The sequence below is a fragment of the Gopherus evgoodei genome, chromosome 1 (genome assembly GCF_007399415.2).
Source record: "Gopherus evgoodei ecotype Sinaloan lineage chromosome 1, rGopEvg1_v1.p, whole genome shotgun sequence".
Lineage (NCBI taxonomy): Eukaryota > Metazoa > Chordata > Testudines > Testudinidae > Gopherus > Gopherus evgoodei.
Window position 1 is genome coordinate 165852422 of NC_044322.1, and position 18885 is coordinate 165871306.

At 46.6% G+C, this 18885-nt stretch overlaps 1 protein-coding gene across 1 annotated transcript in view; it reads right to left on the reverse strand.

Annotated features, from left to right (window-relative positions):
- The window catches only part of CLIC6 (chloride intracellular channel 6), a 51830-nt gene extending 49686 nt beyond the window's left edge, over positions 1-2144 (reverse strand). The window contains exons 1-2 of the mRNA XM_030578328.1: positions 1556-2144; positions 156-1345 (exon numbers count right to left, since the gene is read on the reverse strand). Coding sequence (XP_030434188.1) covers positions 156-1345; positions 1556-2051 — 1686 coding nt within the window. The 5' untranslated portion in view covers positions 2052-2144. The remainder of the gene's footprint in view (positions 1-155; positions 1346-1555) is intronic.
- Positions 2145-18885: the final 16741 nt, after the last annotated feature.

Sequence of the window (18885 nt, forward strand, 5' to 3'; positions counted from 1 at the left end):
CCACCCATGAGTCTAGGAAACAGCTAACACCAGCCCATGATCCGGTCATCATGAGCTACACAACAAATCTTCCCCAAGCTTGAGGATCGGAGCCAGCTATTGGTCTAAGGGAAGAGCAAGGGTGCGAGCGGATTGACTGACTAGGCAGTTTTTACCTTGACGAAGAGGGAAATGTCATGCTCTTGCGTCTCTTCCCCGGGTTCACCAGGTGTGCTCGCCTCATCCTCTTCTTCCTCTACCTCGCCCCTGCCCTGCATGCCGTTCAGGCTCATGGCTTCCTCGCCTTTCTCCGCTCCCGCAGGCTCCTCGGGGTCCCCGGTTGCATGTGGCTCTGTCAGGTGGTTGCTCAGTTCATCCCCACCTGGGATACTCTCTGGGCTTTCTCTTGTAGCAGCGTCCTCTGTGCTCGCGTGTTCTGCTGCTGCTGGCATTTCCTCTGCTGCATGGCCTGCGGCGCCTCCTGCCGCGGGGCTTTCTTCGCTCGTCTCGGTGTCTTCGGGATTTGCTCCAGCTGGAGCACTGCTTGCCGGACTTTCTCCAGCCCTAGTTTCGTCCTCTGCTGCATCCTCCCCTTCCTGAGGCTTTGCTTCTGCTGTTGCATCTTCCTCCCCATCCTCTTCCTTTCTCTCCTCCTCTTCGCGCTCTTCTCCCGCGGGGGCTCCTTCCTCCTCTGCCATGTCCCCAGGCTTTTCTTCCTCTCTCGCGTCCTCCCCAGGGCCTTCTTCAGGGTCTTCTTCCTCCCCGGCAGCCTCTGCAGGATCTTCGGCCTGGGGGGTTTCTGCCCCGGGGGTAGCCCGTTCTGCGGCTCCGCCTTCCGCGGAGCTTGGCCCCAGGCTCCCTCCTCCGGTGCCCTCCTGCGCGGGGCTTGGCCCCAGGCTCCCTCCTCCGGTGCCCTCCTGCGCGGGGCTTGGCCCCGGGCTCCCTCCTCCCGTGCCCTCCTGCGCGGGGTCTGGCGCCGGGATCTCGCCTCCGGTGCCCTCCTCCGCGGGGCTTCGCCCCAGGCTCTCGCCTCCGGTGCCCTCCTGCGCGGGGTCTGGCTCCGGGCTTCCTCCTCCGGTGCCCTCCTCCGCGGGGTCTGGCCCCCGGCTCCCTCCTCTGGTGCCCTCCTGCGCGGGGTCTGGCGCCGGGATCTCGCCTCCGGTGCCCTCCTGCGCGGGGTCTGGCCCCGGGCTTCCTCCTCCGGTGCCCTCCTGCGCGGGGTCTGGCCCCGGGCTCCCTCCTCCGGTGCCCTCCTGCGCGGGGTCTGGCCCCGGGCTCCCTCCTCCGGTGCCCTCCTGCGCGGGGTCTGGCCCCGGGCTCCCTCCTCCGGTGCCCTCCTGCGCGGGGTCTGGCCCCGGGCTCCCTCCTCCGGTGCCCTCCTGCGCGGGGTCTGGCCCCGGGCTCCCTCCTCCGGTGCCCTCCTCCGCGGGGTCTGGCCCCGGGCTCCCTCCTCCGGTGCCCTCCTGCGCGGGGTCTGGCGCCGGGATCTCGCCTCCGGTGCCCTCCTCCGCGGGGTCTGGCCCCGGGCTCCCTCCTCCGGTGCCCTCCTGCGCGGGGTCTGGCGCCGGGATCTCGCCTCCGGTGCCCTCCTCCGCGGGGTCTGGCCCCGGGCTCCCTCCTCCGGTGCCCTCCTGCGCGGGGTCTGGCCCCGGACTCCCTCCTCCGGTGCTCTCCTCCGCGGGGAGCTCTGCAGGTCCTTCGCCCTCCCCGCTTCCCCCTGCGTCTCCTTCGCCCCTTTCCTCCGAGCGCTCCCCTGCTGGGCTGTGCGCGGGGACAGGCTCCTGCTGCTGCCCCTCGGGGCTCCTTGCTCCTGCCTCTTCTTCCCCCTCTCCGCAGCTCTCTGCGGCGCCCCGGACCCCGGGCGCCTCCTGGCCCTTCCGTTCAGCTGCTCTTTCTGCTGCACCCTCCTCCCGCCACGGGCCGGAGGGCTTCTCCTCCGCCGCCCCTTCCTCGCTCCCTCCCTCCTCCGGCTCTTGGGAGCCCCCTGCCCCGAGCGGCTCCGGGCTCTGCGCCCCGCTGAGCCCCACAGCGGAGCGGGGCTCTTCTGCAGGAGAAGGGGGGCTGCTCGCCATGGCAAGGGGCCGGAGTGTGGGTCCTGAGAGACGCCGCCGCCGGGAACTCCTGCCGCTGCTGGCTATGGCGACTCCTCGCTGCACCCGCGGGGATTAGCGACTGGCCGGCGCCCAGGGCCAGCAGCACCTGCTCTGCGCCCGAGAGCGCCACGGGGCCGTCTGCGCATGCTCCGTCCCAGTGGCTGACCTAGCTCGACCCTGGCTCGCCCTCCGAACCTGCCCTCCGAGCCAGGTGGGGACGGAGGGTGGCAAGACCAGGGGGGCGATATAGGTTCTGGAACTAGAGGTGCTGGGAGGGGTGTTGCCGCGGCCATACCCCCTTGGCTTCCCATTATAGACCAGCTTTGCAGTTTGGCTGAATGTAGGGTGACCAGATGTCCTGATATTATAGGGACAGTCCTGATTTTTGAGTCTTTTTCTTATACAGTCTCCTATTACCCCCACCCCCTGTCCCGATTTTTCACACTTGCTGCCTGATAACCCTAGCTGAATGGGTCTCAGCACCCCTACTGTACAAATTGTTCCAGCACCCCGGGGGGGGGGGGATAGGGGACAAGGGAGACACAGTAGAGAAGATGGAATGGAGGACAAAGGAATGAGGACAAAAACGGGGATGCAGAGGCAGAAATGGGGACTGGGAATAGTTGGGCTTGCGCTCCTCCTTAGACGTTTTCTCTCTGCACTGAACTGTGGCAGCAAAGCCACTAGCTATCCCCCCAAAGACTCAGCACTTTCTGCCGTGGGGTTTTGGATGTGAAAAAGGATTCCTTGCCATTGTCCTGTTGGGATTCACAGGGCTACAACAACACTGCTGCGGGAGAGGGAGTGGAGGAGCCAGTTGCCCCTTTGCATGCAGAGCAGAGGCAGGAAACTAGTGGGGAACTGCTGCTGGCACAAAACAGACGTGTTTCTCCATGGCCAAATCTCCTGTTTTTTCTCATCGGCAGGTCAGATCGCTCAGTGGGCAACACGTGTTCGCTAGAGCTGCCAAGACGCTCCCGCTCCTTCAGAAGGAGCTATGTACGGCCGCCGTCAACTTCGCGCAGTCTGGGTTGCTCTGCTCCCAACTCCGCAGCTAAATACCGTCCGGCTCAGTTGCTCTGGCGCTCCCTCCTCAGCAAGCTCCCAACTGCGGACCAAAATCCGCTTGCTGTGCTCTCCTATGGCTGCTCAGGCTGCGTTTGCTTCTCCGGCTCCAGCTCTGGCTTCCCCTTGCCAAGTTTTAACAACTTGCCCTTTGCAGTCCTTCAAATATCTTGCCCTTGCCTGACTACAAGTCGTTGGGACGTATCCTGCTCACAAGTCCTTGAAGAAACCCTCATACCTTTATGGTTTGGGCAGGACGTAACCTCTTGGGTGGCCTGACACTGACGAACGTAAGAAAGTTGCCCAAACTGTAACTGTATCCCAAAATGCTTCACGGAGTTAAATAATACCGTGATTGGGCTACATTATAAACAATAGCCAAGGCAGAGAGAAATGAAGTAGGAGAAAGGGAGAAAGCTACCTCCACATGTGAGATTTGAAAAGAAATGGCGAGCTAATGCTGCAGAGACAGAAGCAAGCTGTTCCAAAAGGCAGAAGGTGATATTGGGAGTGGGGGAAGATTAAGCAATTTCGACTTGAGAAAGAGGTTTGTGAGTGAGAGTACTGCAAGTCCAGGGAGGGTTTCAAAATTAAGGAGAGAAATCTTGGCCTGGGATTCTGATCTGCACGGGAGCCACGGGAGTTGTTGGAGTTGTGCCCTTTGTATGGGTGAAAAAACTCCATTCTGTACATGCTGGAGTCTGAGAAGCTGGGTCTTAGGGAGACCCTACAGAAGTCTTAGGGAGGCCCTATAGAAATTGTTCAGAGTGGGGGAAAGGATATAAAACATAAGTAAAGATTTCTGCATAGATAGTGGTGAACACAGATAACCGTTGCAAAGGTGGCGACAAGCAGACTTGCAGGCACAGCTGATGGGAGAAAAGAGGGTACAGAGGAAAGAATGGCACCAAGGTTACTGTGATTGATAGCTATATTGGGATATCTGATTTATCATTTTGATTACATTTCTGAACTCCTGTGTGGGAACTAAACTCAGGGCTTTGGACAGTATGGCCAAGGATAAGAAGGTGGATAGCAGAAAGTAGAGAACTGAACATCTTGGGCTAAGGATTGTGGTGCAGAAGTGGACCCACTATAATAGACAGAGTGGTTTGATAGCTACTCTGGTTCCTCTAGCTATGTACATGGTCCAGCGGTGTTCCACAGTGCCACAGGCTGCAGTGAGACCAAGGAGAATGACTTCATTTGCATAAATCTATGTTTATCAAATGTACCAGTATCCATTCAAATTGTTATTTATTTGGCAACATGCAAAAAATTCTCAAAATTCTTGTACCAAAAATAACCCCTTGATCACCAAGAAGCGGAAGAGCGCACAACACCACAGGTCCTAAGCAAACAATTATTTTAAAAAAGAGAGCAAAAGAACACTTACATAATTTCAATAGTTACTTTGAAGCTGAAGTATATTCCCAAAGTTTGTGGGCTGCTTTTTTTTTGGAAGCAAACCTACTTTTATATTAATATTAACCTTGCATAAAGCCATTGAAGTATTAATACCAATTTGCATGAAGTCATAAGAATGAGCATTGCATAGCTGTGAAAAACACTAGCTCTGCAATCCTTACTGTAAGTAGCATTCATATATTATCTAGCTATATATTATAATAACACTCTACAGGAGTTCTGAGTTTACAGACTGAGTTGAAATGGATATAAAAATGTAATAAGGAGGGATTACCAGTAACTTTAAATTATGGTAGAGATCTGGGGCGGCTCTATGTATTTTGCCTCCCTAAGCACGGAAGGCAGGTGGCTTTCGGCAGCGCTCCTGTGAGAGGTCCACCGGTCCCGCGCCTTTGGCGTACCCGCCGCCAAATTGCCGCCAAAACCACAGGACCGCAGACCTCTTGCAAGCACACCACTGAAAGCCACCTGCCGGCTGCCCTCACAGCTACCAGCAGGCTGCTCCCGCGGCTTGCAACCCCAGGCACGCACTTGGTGCGCTAGTCCCAGGAGCCACCCCTACTAGGGATACCAAAAAATCAAGGTGCCTAAATTTGGTTATAGAGCACTGATTTAGGGTATCCCAGTGGTTTTTTGTTGGGGGATTGTTTGTTTTTTGTACTTCTCTTGCTCATGGCATAATCTAAACTTTTTATAAAATTTTTAGCTGTTTTTTGTTATAAAGATAACCTTCCAATTAATGTGAATTGATGTGAATATTTGTTTGTAGACGGTCTGAAATTACGGATCTCAGAGAGTTGTGACCAGAGAGAGAGATGTGACCAGAAGTCTAGTGATGACAGTTTAAATGCCAACGTTAACTATTTCATGGCTGATCAATTTAACAGAAACATCCTTTCATCTTCTTATATATGCGGCTGGATTCATTAAGAAGAAAGTTCTCCAGGAATGAGATGCCAGATTTTAAAGATGAGAGTAACTGAGTTTAAAAATAAGAGTAACAGTGTTTTGGGGGTGGGGGAGGAGATAGATTCTCAACATAAGACTCTGGGAGAGATGGGAAGAGAGAACATCTGGAGACATAGTAAGATCTGGGAAAGAGTGGAAGATCTGGAGGAATAAATCACAGGATGAAATGAAAGCTCAGCTCTATTTAAAACTATTGAGTAATGATTCAGATGAATAACCATATAATTTATTAGTGGTTTCCATATGTGTTTATAGTAAGTTTGATGAACAAAAAAAAATATAACGGTGGGATGAAGAATAGCTTTGCTCTCTTAGTTTCTCATGTCACTAACGTCCTTTGAACGTACAGCCTCTTAATTCATAGTCATTTGTGAGTGTTTCCATAGCTCCCTTTGTCTTACCTCTGGTTAACTGAAGATTGGTCAGGTCCCCCAATCACATGCACCCCAAACATTGCTCCCCTAATTATTTTGCAAGTGTTTCAGGTGTTACATGGAGTGCAGCTGAAGACAATAGTGAAGGTAGGCCACTAGCTTTAGCCATCATGTTGTCTGATCTGCTTTGATTAAGGTTAGATGGCATAGTGGCTAAAAGGATGATGATTAGTCTACAGTGGTGCTCCCACCAGAGCTACAAATGGTGAAGCAGCAATCAATGGTACAGGAATGGTGGGAAATATATAGACAAATGCTAGTGTACACACAGCCATTGAAGTAAACAGATTGACTTCACTGAGAGCACTAATGAGGCCTCACTTGTTTAAATATATAATGAAACATAGAAGAAATTATCTTGCCAAAATAGGGTCCCCTTCACATATTAGCACCACTATTACACACAAGGAGAAACAAGATGTTGAGATAGCTGCCCACTGATTGTATCCTCGTTCCCTTTTTGCTCATAGGCACATATACATATACTACTGTCATAGAACAGAAAATCATTCTTTAGAAAAATACAGTTATCTTATGTTAAAACAATGACTTATTTTCGTATACCACATCAAAACCCAGTTGCTTGTATTACCATACATATCTTCCCTTGCACCTTTTATCAGTTTATGATTCTAGAAACCTGCTTACTTTTCCTTTTAAAATTTAAACTTGAACAATATATCAAACAATTTGAACTCTGAATTTTCCTAAATGTTTATTTTCTTTTCTAGTCTATTTCTCTGAATCCTGGATCTTCCCCTTTCTCTGGTACTTCTTTATAGACTCGCTATTTGCGGGGAAGAGGGAGAGACAGCATTTGCTTAGGCACCTCGGGAGATTTTTTTCTGGATCTTGGACCTTGCTTTTCACTTTCATGGACCACTCCAATGTCCTTTTGGATGTCTTGTTTGCCTTTCAGCCTGACTATGTGTGTTCCTTCACCTTCAGCACAGCGCTTCTCAGCTTCTGTCTGACTTCGAAACTCCATTGTGTTCAGCAGTGTTCTCTTGGTAGCTCCTGAATGGTCCCTTTGCCTCTGAAAGCTGGTATTGCATGCTCTGTGCTCTTCTTAAGTGGTGATTCCTCGCCAGCGTCCATGAAAATCCAGTTTCAATCAGCACAGTTCTCTAGTTTTGTGTGGCAATAAGCAGCATAGCATCCTGTTAGCTCCTACTCCTTTGTTCTTAGTAGTTATAGGCGGCTTCTTCTTTCAAACTGTCCTTTGGATAGCAAATCTTCACTTGTCCTGTTGTTTATTTTAGTCTTAATTTCAGTTTGTCTTCAGATTGCTATTCCAATAGGGGAGCGTGGAAGCTCAGATCTGGACCCAATCAAGCCCTTTGGTTATAATGGAGTTAGAACGGAGACGAATTTTGGCTAATGGGCCCAAAATGAATAATGATATAAATTATGTTTCAAGTGTAAATCAGCCAAAGAGTTGGAAGTAGATTAGTAGTGGAATTTATATCGTTTAGTAATGAGTGGGTGACTGAAAAGGGATAATTTACACGAGTTTGTTATTCTGGCATGGTGACTGTGTGGCAAATTATATCTCTGCTTAGATGGGTGTAACTCCCAGTGTTTTCAGTGGAAGTTGAACCCACCTTCTTCAAGCTGATTTTGCCCTTCTGCATGAAAAATAATTGGCTCTGGCCAATGCTCATTCATGGTAGATCAGTTCAAATTTCTCTATTACCCATACTTCTGTATCTTTCTAAGGCTGGTCTGTGGGTCTCAAGCCATCACTGGCTTTCACGGTCAGCGCAAAAACTTCCAAAGATTAACACTGTTTGCTTACAAATGTTAGGCAATTTTATGTGCAACAATAGATTAGCTATTTAAATACTTATGAGAGTGAGACAAAGGCAAAGTGGAAAAAAACTACAAGCTGACATTGGAAAGCTGTTAATAATTATCTTTGCACCATGGGGAAGAGCGTAGGTACCGTACAACATTTAATACAATTGGCAATTTTATGGAGAAATGAATAAATAAGGAGAACACAATGGGATCTGTCACAAGTTAATTATAACCCAACAAATGTCTCTAACCATGACATAGTTAAGGTCTGGCAATGATATTTTAAAATATCTAGTGAACAGTTTTCTTCGAGTGCAAGGAAAATAACTTTTTGGATGGGCTGTTGCACAGAGTAAGTGTTGAGTCAAGATCTTTTTGTGGATCTAGGGTAGATACATTAACAATGTGGCTTGTGCGGGGTTTTTTTAAATTGATTTTAAGTACTTTTCCTCCATTCTTTCTATACTGAAATCAAGTAAACTTAAAATGCACATAATTTTTCATTGAAAAAATATTTGATAGTTTCTATGTTATCTCTTCCTAGTATCTACAAGTGAAAGGACTCTAAATGGAGGGTTGATGTGATATATGTGTACTTACCATATACATGGTGGCAGTCATGTGATAAATTGCAGACCCATATGTTAAATATTATTTGACTGCCAAGTCAGAAGAGCAGGATGGGCAACATTGAGAGATGTGAAGACTAGGATCAGTCAACACATCACAGCTGGAACTGGAGCTGTATAACGTTAGAAAGCCAGAAATCCTCCTTTTGGAAAAGGGTAAGGTTTTGGGGTTTAGTCCTATTAGACCTTGAAATATCAGCCTTTAAATTTGTCTCATGCTTATATATGGAGAAGGTACCTTTGTACAGGGATATGGACTATGTTAGTGAGAATTCCCCCCCCCCCCCCACAGAGGTCTCCTAGGAGTAAGGAAGGCTGACATTATGAGCCAGATCTTCAGCTGGTATAAGTTGGTTTTGGTCCACTGAACTACAAGGAACTGTAGGGATTTATATCATCCGAGGATCTAGTACCATATTCCACATGAGGAGAGATGAATAAAAATGGGACTTTTCAGCTTGGAAAAAAGATGACTAAGGGGATAAAACAAAGGTCTATAAAATCATGATTGATGTGGAGAAAGTAAATAGGGAAGTGTTATTTACTCATAACACAAGAACTAAGGGTCACCAAATGAAATTAATAGGAAGTAGGTTTAAAACAAACAAAAAGAAATATTTCTTCACACAAACACACAGTCAACCTGTGGAACTCTTTGCCAGAGGATGTTGTAAAGGCCAAGACTATAACAGGGTTAAAAAAAAACTAGGTAAGTTCATGGAGGATAGGTCCATCAATGGCTATTAGCCAAGATGGGCTGGGATGATGTCCCTAACCCCTATTTGACAGAAGCTGGGAATGGCTGACAGGGGATGGATCACTTGATGATTGCCTCTTCTGTTCATTGGTCTGACTCAATATGGCTGTTCTTATGTTCTTACCAGTAGAAATTTTGTAAGATAGCACTGAGCTCCATGTTGATTCTTCAGAATCAATGACATCATTTTTTGGAAGGCACTTGGGGCAGATGCGAGACCATATGGAATACATTTAAAACAGAATAGTCCCTCATGTGTAATAAATGCTGTGAGGTCTCTGCTATCTTCATGTAACATAACCTGGTTGTATGCTCTCTGCAGATCAAGAGTAGAAAAAAATCTTTGCACCACAGAGTTCTGAAAATACTTCTTCCATGTGAGGAAGAGGATGGCTGTCAATCACAATAGCTTTATTTGGCTTCCTAGGTGCACACAAAGGCAAATGCCTCCACCCTTCTTCTGCGTCACTACTACAGGTGAAACCCATTCCAAGGAGTCAATCTCTTCAATAATGTCCTTTTGAACAAGTTTTCTAAGTTCCTCTGAAACAGCTTCCCTCACTGAAAATGGTAAGTGCTGTAACATCTGTCGTACAGGCATCACATTATTCCGCATTTTAACTTTATGCAGAAATCCATAAGCACAGCCGAGTTTCTCCATAACCTGGTGCTGGGTCACAGCTGAAATTGTTGTGTGCTGAGGAAGATCAATTCGTCCACTAACTACCCTGAGATTTAAAGCAGCCAATAAATCTCTGCCAGAGATAGGGTGCCTTTGTGGACAATGTAGAACTCTGCAGTTACACAGCAATCACCAAAAGTAACTATTGCTGGCAGGCAGCCAAGTACTGGAATATGGTTTTTCAAATAGCATATCAACTGAAGTTTGGGTTCAGTAAGAGGCACATTTTTCAAGTAATGCAAATAGATGGAATCAGGTAGTATAGATACTGCTGAGCCAGTGTCCAACATTAGCTGAATATAGTGTGACTTGCGTGAGGGTATGGCGGAAATGTTTACGGTGCACTTCATTTGTTCTGGAATATGTGCCGTAGTGATTTTGTCCACGCTCAAGAAAGTAACATCTGTTATTGTAACTGCATGCACTTATTGATTGAAATGGCTACTGTAACATACTTTAGCAAAATGCCCAATCTTTTTGCAGTGATTGCACTGAAATACTTTTGCTGGACATCCTGAGTAGCTTGCAAGATGTTCTGGGGATCCACAGTGAAAGCATGCTTTTACTGTATTTTGAATTTGCTGATTCAGTGGCTTTTCATTAGTTTTCCTCTTGCAATTGTTTGTCTGCAATGATAGTGAACTTTTCTGCAAAGGAGTCACAGCCTGAACTGTGCCTCCTGTATCACTGCTCATTATTTTGGCTTCAGCTGTAGCTGACTCAATCTGAGTAGCAATGGTTATTCCTTTTGTGGTTCTAGAAGTAAGCGTTCTCTTACACGAAGCATGTAAGACTGAGAAGCATGGTTGTTTTCTCAGTGAGCTGATCTCTAATAATCTCATCTGCCATATTCCCAAAGTCACAAGTTACAATCAGACTCTTCAGGGAAGCAATATACTGCATTATAGTCTCCCCTGATTTCTGCTCACGCTGGCAAAATCTGTAGTGATTAGCTACTACATTCACTTTTGGCACAAAAAAGTTCTATAATGCATATTTATCATCTGGAAAGGGAAAAGTGTAAAATATACACTGCTCTTCTGCTCCAAGGCAGTGGATTAGCAGACCATGCTTTCTTACTTCAGAAATCACTGTAGCATTGATTGCAAGCAGATAAGTCTCGAACATATGGATCCAGGCAGTAAAAGCAACTGGAAGTTCACCTGGGCTTTGCAGAAAGGGTGCAGGTGGGTTCAGAGGCAGAAGATCCATCCTTGTCACCAAAATGTTGTATCTGATTGCCTTTCTTGCCTGCTTTTGCCTTCACCAGATGGTTCACCGGAGGATGAGGATGTAGTAGTTGCGCTTATTACAAGCACTCTCACTACAGTTACAAGAGAACAATTTAAAGCTGCTTGTTCAGTGTGTCCAATTCAACAAAAAACTATGGGAATTTCTGACAGAGATGGCCCAGTAACCCTAAAAACCTTGACCCAGTTTTGCTGCCTTATTTTAGAGTTCGGGATGAACTTTCTTTGCTCGATGGCTACAAGGTATACCAGCTACTTGTGCCAGATGAATTACAGTCAAAACTCATTCACCTGGCACACAATACTCATCAAGGAATTGTCCAAACCAGGCAATGACTACGGGATCTGTATTGGTGGCCAGGGATGAACTCTCAAACTGAAGCACTCATAAAATCCTGTGTCACTTGTCAAATGCATGATAAGACAGCAGTGACATGTATCCCTCCATTACAGCCTGTTCCTCTTCCTGAATCTGCATGGGAAAAAGGCGATTGACATTGTAGGACCTTTTGATACTGCTCCAATTGACTGCCGTTATGCCATCACTTTAATAGACTATTTTAGTAAATTGCCTGAGGTAGTGTTTACATCACAAATTTCTTCTGCTACAGTAATTAAGTTCCTCTCTTCAGTTTTTAGCAGGGAAGGTAACCCCAAAGAACTGGTTTCAGATAATGGTAGTCAATTTACTTCCCTGGAGTTTGAAACTTTTCTAGCACAGAGGAACATTTTACACAGAAGGTCATTCCTGTATTACCCTCAAGCCAATGGGGAAATCAAATGGTTTAACAGAAGTTTGAAAGAGTTTGCAAATGACTAAACTGAAAGGGCAATTGTGGATACCCTTCACTACTGATTTCTTCCAAGCATACCGGGCTACATGACATGCCACAATGCAAAGATCACCCAGGGAGTTACTGCATGGGAAACTGATTAATACTAAACTGAACATTGCTGGATTGTTAAAGGCACAACCCAATGACCCAAACGAGGATGATGTGAGAAAAATAGTTGAACAGAACCAAGCAAAGTCTAAGGTTTTCACAGACAAGCGGTGGGGTGCTAAGGAACCAAAGTTTGAGTGTGGTTTCTTCGTTAGAATACGAAAACCTGGAATTTTATGCAAAGGGGACCGTAAATTCACAGCTCCTCTTAAAATCGTAGAAAAGAAGGGACCTTACACCTTTCGACTTTCTGATGGGCAGGTATGAAATGCTTCTTATCTTGCACCTGCCTATGATCAAGAGGAGATTATGCCAACACCCAGTCTGCATTGGATGACTTCACCATAGAACCAACACAACAAGACATTGCATTGGAAGCAGGGCTTGAGAGATGGCCTGTCAGACCCAGACAACCACCTGTCTGAACTAGAGACTATGTTATGTAATATCTGCAGTATTTTCAGTGTAATATTTTTGCCAACAGTATAATGTCTTGTTTCATATTTGTTCCTGTGGTTAGAACAACAATGTTTATTTTAATTGGGAAAGTTTCTTAAGAGAGGATGGAATGTGGTGTTTAGATGCTGCTTGTAATTATTAGAACTGGGAGCACTGGCTGTTGGGAGTCTGAAAGGACAGGAAAACAGGATTTTCTGTAAAAGATGTGGTTTAGAAGGGGAAAAACCACAATGATGGTATGGTACACTATAAAGCAATGTGGTACAGATGGTGTGTTAAACTGCTCACTCATGATGTAACCATTCACAGGTAATGCAGGTTTCCCTAACTTATGCCAATATAGTCTGTATATCATGCTCCACTATAATATATTCTTTCTTACATTCATCCATGATAAGAGATATAATACGTATAACGAGGGAAGGAGCATGGCTTCCTTGTTAAGGTTGAAATCGGGTTCACTACAAGTCTTAATTTAACACTCACATCCCTCTAATATTTTTCGCTTTCTCTTTCTCTATACCAGGCCTGCACAACATGTGGCCCCCGGGCTGCATGCAGCCCATGTAGGCTCACTGTGCGGCCCGTGGGCAAGCAGCAGAGTGGGGCTGCTGGGTTCGCCCTCTGCTCGGGGGGGCTCATCTCACAGCCCCACATGCGCGCGCTGCACTCCAACCGCCCTGATGGCCAGAACCACATGTGTTTCCATCTCCTGCTCCCCCTGCCTGGTGTACAGCGGGTGTGTCGCTTCCAGGGCCCGCTGAAGCAGGAAGCGCTGGGCATGAGGCAGAGCCAGTAAGTGCCGAGCGAGGGGAGGGGCGCCCAGCCTGGACTTGAGCTGCAGCTTGGGGGCGGGGAGGGGCTGGGCTGAGACCCCTCCCAAACCCCTCCCTTCAGTTGGGGGCGGGAAGGCTACTGCACTGGTTGGTCCCAGGGCAGCCTCCGTAGTGATGGGGGGCAGGGTTTGTGTGTGTGTGTGTGTGTGTGTGTTGTGTGTGTGTTGCACCTGCCCTGCCCAACTGCTGCCCCCTTCCCTGGTCCAGGGACATTCCCCCTCCTTAGCCCCCATCACATAGCCCTTATCACACTGCTCCCGTGGACCCTGTGTTTGTGTGTTGGACAGTCACATCCAATCCCTTCAGACTGCCCCCCTTTCCTCTCCCCTTAGTTCATAGCCCCAGAAAATCCCTTCAAACTGTCCCCCTTTTCCCCTCCCCTTATTTCATGGGGGGATGATGAGCCGGGTGGGCGGGCAGTGGCGACGAGGCTTTACACTTCAGGAGGAGAGGTGTTTCCACGGGGCCAGGTGACGCTGGGGTGGGAGATGTGTTTTGGGGGGATGGGATGGATGGCACGAGGGGGGGTGTTTCGATGGGGCCAGGGTGGGGGTCAGCCCTCATCTGTTTTCTTTGGAGTAATATGGCCCTCACCACTTTATGAATTCTGCAGGTCTGCTCTATACCCACAAACTCATACATGCATAGATCTTAAAATACACTGGTATACAGTACAGAATATTTGAAAAATTATTTTTCAAGGAAAGGTTTTTTTGCCATGTTTGTTATAATTATTGACTGGCTCACTGTAAGTGGCATGCTGTGTGCCACAGGCTTGCTGGTGCCTGAGGGGATCAGGTACCAGCCTTTCTGTGGCTGGCTCAGTTAAGAGGAATGAGCCAACCCAGATCCACCTGTGAGAAGCTAATTACCTAGGTGGCTGGGTACCAGCTGATTAGTTAAGAAACACCTAGGCCTAATAAAGGCATATGAGGGTTCAGGCAGGAAGCCAGAACAAAAGAGACTCCTCAGGGGAGCTAGTTAGGAAACTACTCCCAGCAGTGCCTTCCTGGAAAGTAGAGGCTCACAAACAGAGGAACAAGCCTGGGGAGAAAATGTTCCCAGGTAGGGGACTGGTGCTACCCAAGAGAATGAAGTGAGTTTAGGACCTCCTGAGGAGCTGGTAGAGACTTGCTTGCCAAAGAACAGTGAACTGTCAGGAGAAGAATGGCATTTGGCTGAATGCCCAGCAGAGGTACAAGCTCCAGGCAGGGAATTCAACCTTGGAGTGCCCCCATGGCTAGAGGAACAAGATTTAAGACCGATTAACCCAGAGGGGAGAGTTTTTGGTAGAGTAGTTGACTGAAGCTTTTATTTATCTTTTTATTAAAGAAATGAAACCCTCTGAAGAGGGCGCACTGTAATACTAGCAAGGCCTGCTTGGACTTGTTTATATTCTGAATGAGGAGAAACTGAGGCAAGGGCTCACCTGTGGTATCATGCCTGACTACAGCGGGGATGCTGGGGTAATCTCCATGCCTACACTGTGTAAAGATTTCAGATCAGTCCTCTATTCTTTCCTACCCCGTAGATCCTAGATGTTTCCATACTTTCCCTGATCCCCCATTTATTTTTCCCACGCTCCCTATCACTTCTACTTTCCTTTTCTCTATTTCACTTTCCCTCTGGCTTCCCATCTCTCTTCCTTCTTCCCCTTTGCCAGCTTTTTTCTGTCTTCTACTTGGCCCTAGCATCTTTTTATCTGATCCCTCACAAACTTGTTCCTTATGTCTCATGCTTTTCCTACCCCATGGGTCCTCTAATCCAGGGATTTCTGTATCCCACCCCATGCCCTGGGAAGGGGGTGAGGTGTACAGCCCCCCAAAATTTCCCCAAAACTCCCCCCACCGCACCTTGGGGGGGGGGTGTACACCCCTCCTGAATTTCCCCAACACTCCCCACACACACAGTTTTGTGAACTAGTTACATGCAGTGTTGCCAATTTAGTGATTCTTTGGAAATTTGAATTCAAATTGAAACATTAATACACACTTAAAGTATATAAAGTGTATGATAAAATACGTATATCTGAAAAAAGTATAATAGATTTGAAAAGCATGAACATAGACTAGCTTCCTTATACAGCTGTTTTTTATGACAACATCAGTGCATTCATTTCGGTGATGTTGGCCAACCTAATAATTTCAAATGATTATTTGTAAGCAAAGTCTAAATGAGCTCTCCCTGACAACTAGTGATGAGCTGGGGGCTGGGGGGAAAGACTTCAGGACCAGATTGTATTTACATTCACACATAATCTACCTAGGTATCCAGCAAACAGAGCTGTGTTGCCCAAGTGATAGATTTTGGCTGGGGTTGGGTTACAAATCACTTGAATGCAGGGCACCCTGAGCTTCTAATTTCTGGCCCCACCCCAGAACCCATATCCCCAGCCAGAGCCCTCCCTCCCATACCCCAACCCCCAATTTTTGTGGGCATTCATGGCCCACCATGCAATTTCCATACCCATATGTGGCCCTCAGGCCAAAAAGTTTGCCCACCCCTGCCACAGATAGTCTTTTGTTTTGTTAAATGATCACTACAGCTGAAATCACTGATAATCAAGTCTAAGTGCTTACACCTGCTGTGGGACATTGTTTCCGTGGGAGAGACGGCCCAGTCTGCACTAGCAGCGAGGTTCCTCCACTGAGAGCTCAGCTGGAATTGCTGAGAGCTGGGTGGAACCTCAAGAGACCAACTTGTAGAGGTCACAGTGGCAGGTGACAGCAGAAGGTGATGGCGCAGGGCCATAGGCAATAGAGCAATGGAGTGAACGGTGGCACAATGAACAACAGTGGCCAGAGCAAACAGTGATCAGCTGGAGGAACAAGCAAGGTGCCTTCTTGCCCCCCCCCCCCCATCTAGGAGGTGAACTCACGTGAAAGCACCTCTGAACTCTGAGTCTCCACTGACCAAGGACAACACTGGTGAGTGTTAATGAGGCTGTTAAGAATGCTGGAAACACAGCACAGTTCATGTGAACAAACATTTAAGCAAGAAATACCACACACTACAAACTGGAGGCCAATGTGAAGTGCATCGTCACTTGTTCATCCTGAAGTTGAACACTGGTTCCGAACAAGACCAGCAAATGCTCACTATCTTGCTGCAAGAAACTCAGCTGATTGGCTAGAAGCATGTGGCGCAACAGTGAAAGACTGAAGAACTCTCTCACCACATTCAAAAACTTTGCATACATGGCTGATGAATGCACCAATGCAAATGGGCATAAAGTATTAAGTCATTGTGTAATCTTGATGTCAGCAGTAGGCCAGTAAATGCATTTCTAGATGTTTAAGTTATAGAAGACACATCAGCTGCATCTGTGACAATGCACATCTTAGAGTTAAATGCTTGTCAATTGGACCCCAAACAGATGGCTGCCTGTGAATTTGATGGAGCTGCAAACTTCTCTGGAAGACATGGTTGAGTACAAGCTTTGCTCAGAGAAAAGTGTAACCCTAATCTCTCCTATACACACTGCAGAGGCCATCTATTCCAACTAGTGCTAGTACAAGCTTCAGACTCTTCAAAAGACATTAAAAAAGCTGTATAGTTAATGTCTTCATTATATTCTTTTTTTCAGTAAGCTTCCAAAAAGACATAGTATCTTGGAAAATATAGAAAATACACTGTGACTGAAGTTCAAATTAGTCCAACCTGGGAAAACCCTCTGGCTTTCTCATGAACAATCCCTGGCTGTTGTCTTAAAAATACTCCTGTCATTATTACTGGCTTTGGTAGATACTTTCCAAGATAGGATGGATCTAAGTAGTGAGGCTGGTGGATTACTTTTGCTACTACATTCAGAGAAGACTATTGTCATTCTCTTTCTTGTAAGTCTACTGTTGAAACAACTTGGGTCATTAAACAATGCCATCCAGGCATCTGCTACCACAGTAGTAGATCTTTGTCTGGCAATAGAAGCTACATTTGGATCACAGAGCTATCCATTGAAAAAGTACTGGAAGAAGCGAAGACTTCAGTCCAGAAGTTGACTAATGAAGGCATTTATATTGAATCTTTAAGTGAAGAGGACAAGAAGTGTTTAAGACAACTGAAAAAGTACACAGACTTGATTCTTAAAAATATACATCAGCGACTTCTAGATTCTACTCAACTTCTGTGTAGCTTTTACAGATCCCCGTCCTATAAAACACCGACAATTGAGCAGAGTGAGGCACTACAGTGAAAGGGGCTGCCATGTACTTAGGACAGAATAGAGAAATTGAACACAGGATGGAATATCATATGATGAATGAATGAAGATTTAACTTCAACTTCTTTTGTATCATCACTAGTGGCTCGAACCGATCTTTGTGTTATGTTTGAAAGAAGTAGGAATTCATCTCTTGCTACTATCAGTCACAACAGCTACAGTTGAGCATTTTTTCATCATTGAATAGAATTTTGGGTTCTGAAAGAAGTCACCTTCTGCCTGATCATGTGAATGAACTAATGAGCATGTCATTTGAAGGAATGGAAGTACTGGACACATGAGAAGCCACCAAAGATGAACGCATTGCATTCAAGAAGTTCCTTAACAGAGTTGTGCAAAATTATAACAAGAAACCAAGAAGGATGTAGATGTAGGGCTTCATAGAAGGCTTGAATAGCCAACTTCAATTTGTGTGATGATTTTAAAACATGAGTTAAATTTTTCCATTTCCATTTTAAAACATGAGTAACATTTTTCCATTTTTACTGTGGTGCCATACAGCCCACTTTCACCCTCACGGTCTCACCCCTCATCGACCCTGTCTCCCCTTCCCCCCCCCTGTAAATTCAACCTCCCTGTGATGGGTTGGATCACAGAAACCCCCCTGGGAACTGCCAACTGATGTGCCAAGACTACCTCTGCTCCTGTTTTCTCCTGCCAGCTCAGGACTCCAGCACCCTGTCTTGATGAACCAGACATTCTTGTCTGCTCCAACAAAGACCCAGGGTCTGAATTACTTGCCCCAAAGCTGCAGGTTTACCTGAAAATGGCTCACAGAAGTGTGCTTGTCTTTAGCACTCAGATGCCCAACACCCAATGGGGTCTAAACCCAAATAAATCTGGTTTACCCTGTATAAAGCTTATGCAGGGTAAACTCATAAATTGTTCGCCCTCTATAACACTGATAGAGAGAGATGCACAGCTGTTTGCTCCCCCAGGCATTAATACATATTCTGAGTTAGTAAGTAAAATGTGATTTTATTAAATACACAACGTAGGATTTAAGTGGTTCCAAGTAGTAACAGACAGAACAAAGTAAGTCACCAAGCAAAATAAAATAAAATGAGCAAATGTATGTCTAATCAAACTGAATACAGATAATCTCACCTTTAGAAATGCTTCAGTAAGTTTTTTCCTCAGACTGGACACCTTCCAGGCCTGGGCACAATTCTTTCCCCTGGTACAGCTCTTTTTCCAGCTTAGGTAGTAGCTAGGGGATTCTTCATGATGTCTCTCCTCTCCTCCTTTCTACTGTTCCACCCCTTTATATATCTTTTGCATAAGGCAGGAACCCAAAGGCAATGACCTGCTGCTGAGTAGAAATGCAATCCCACATCTGCC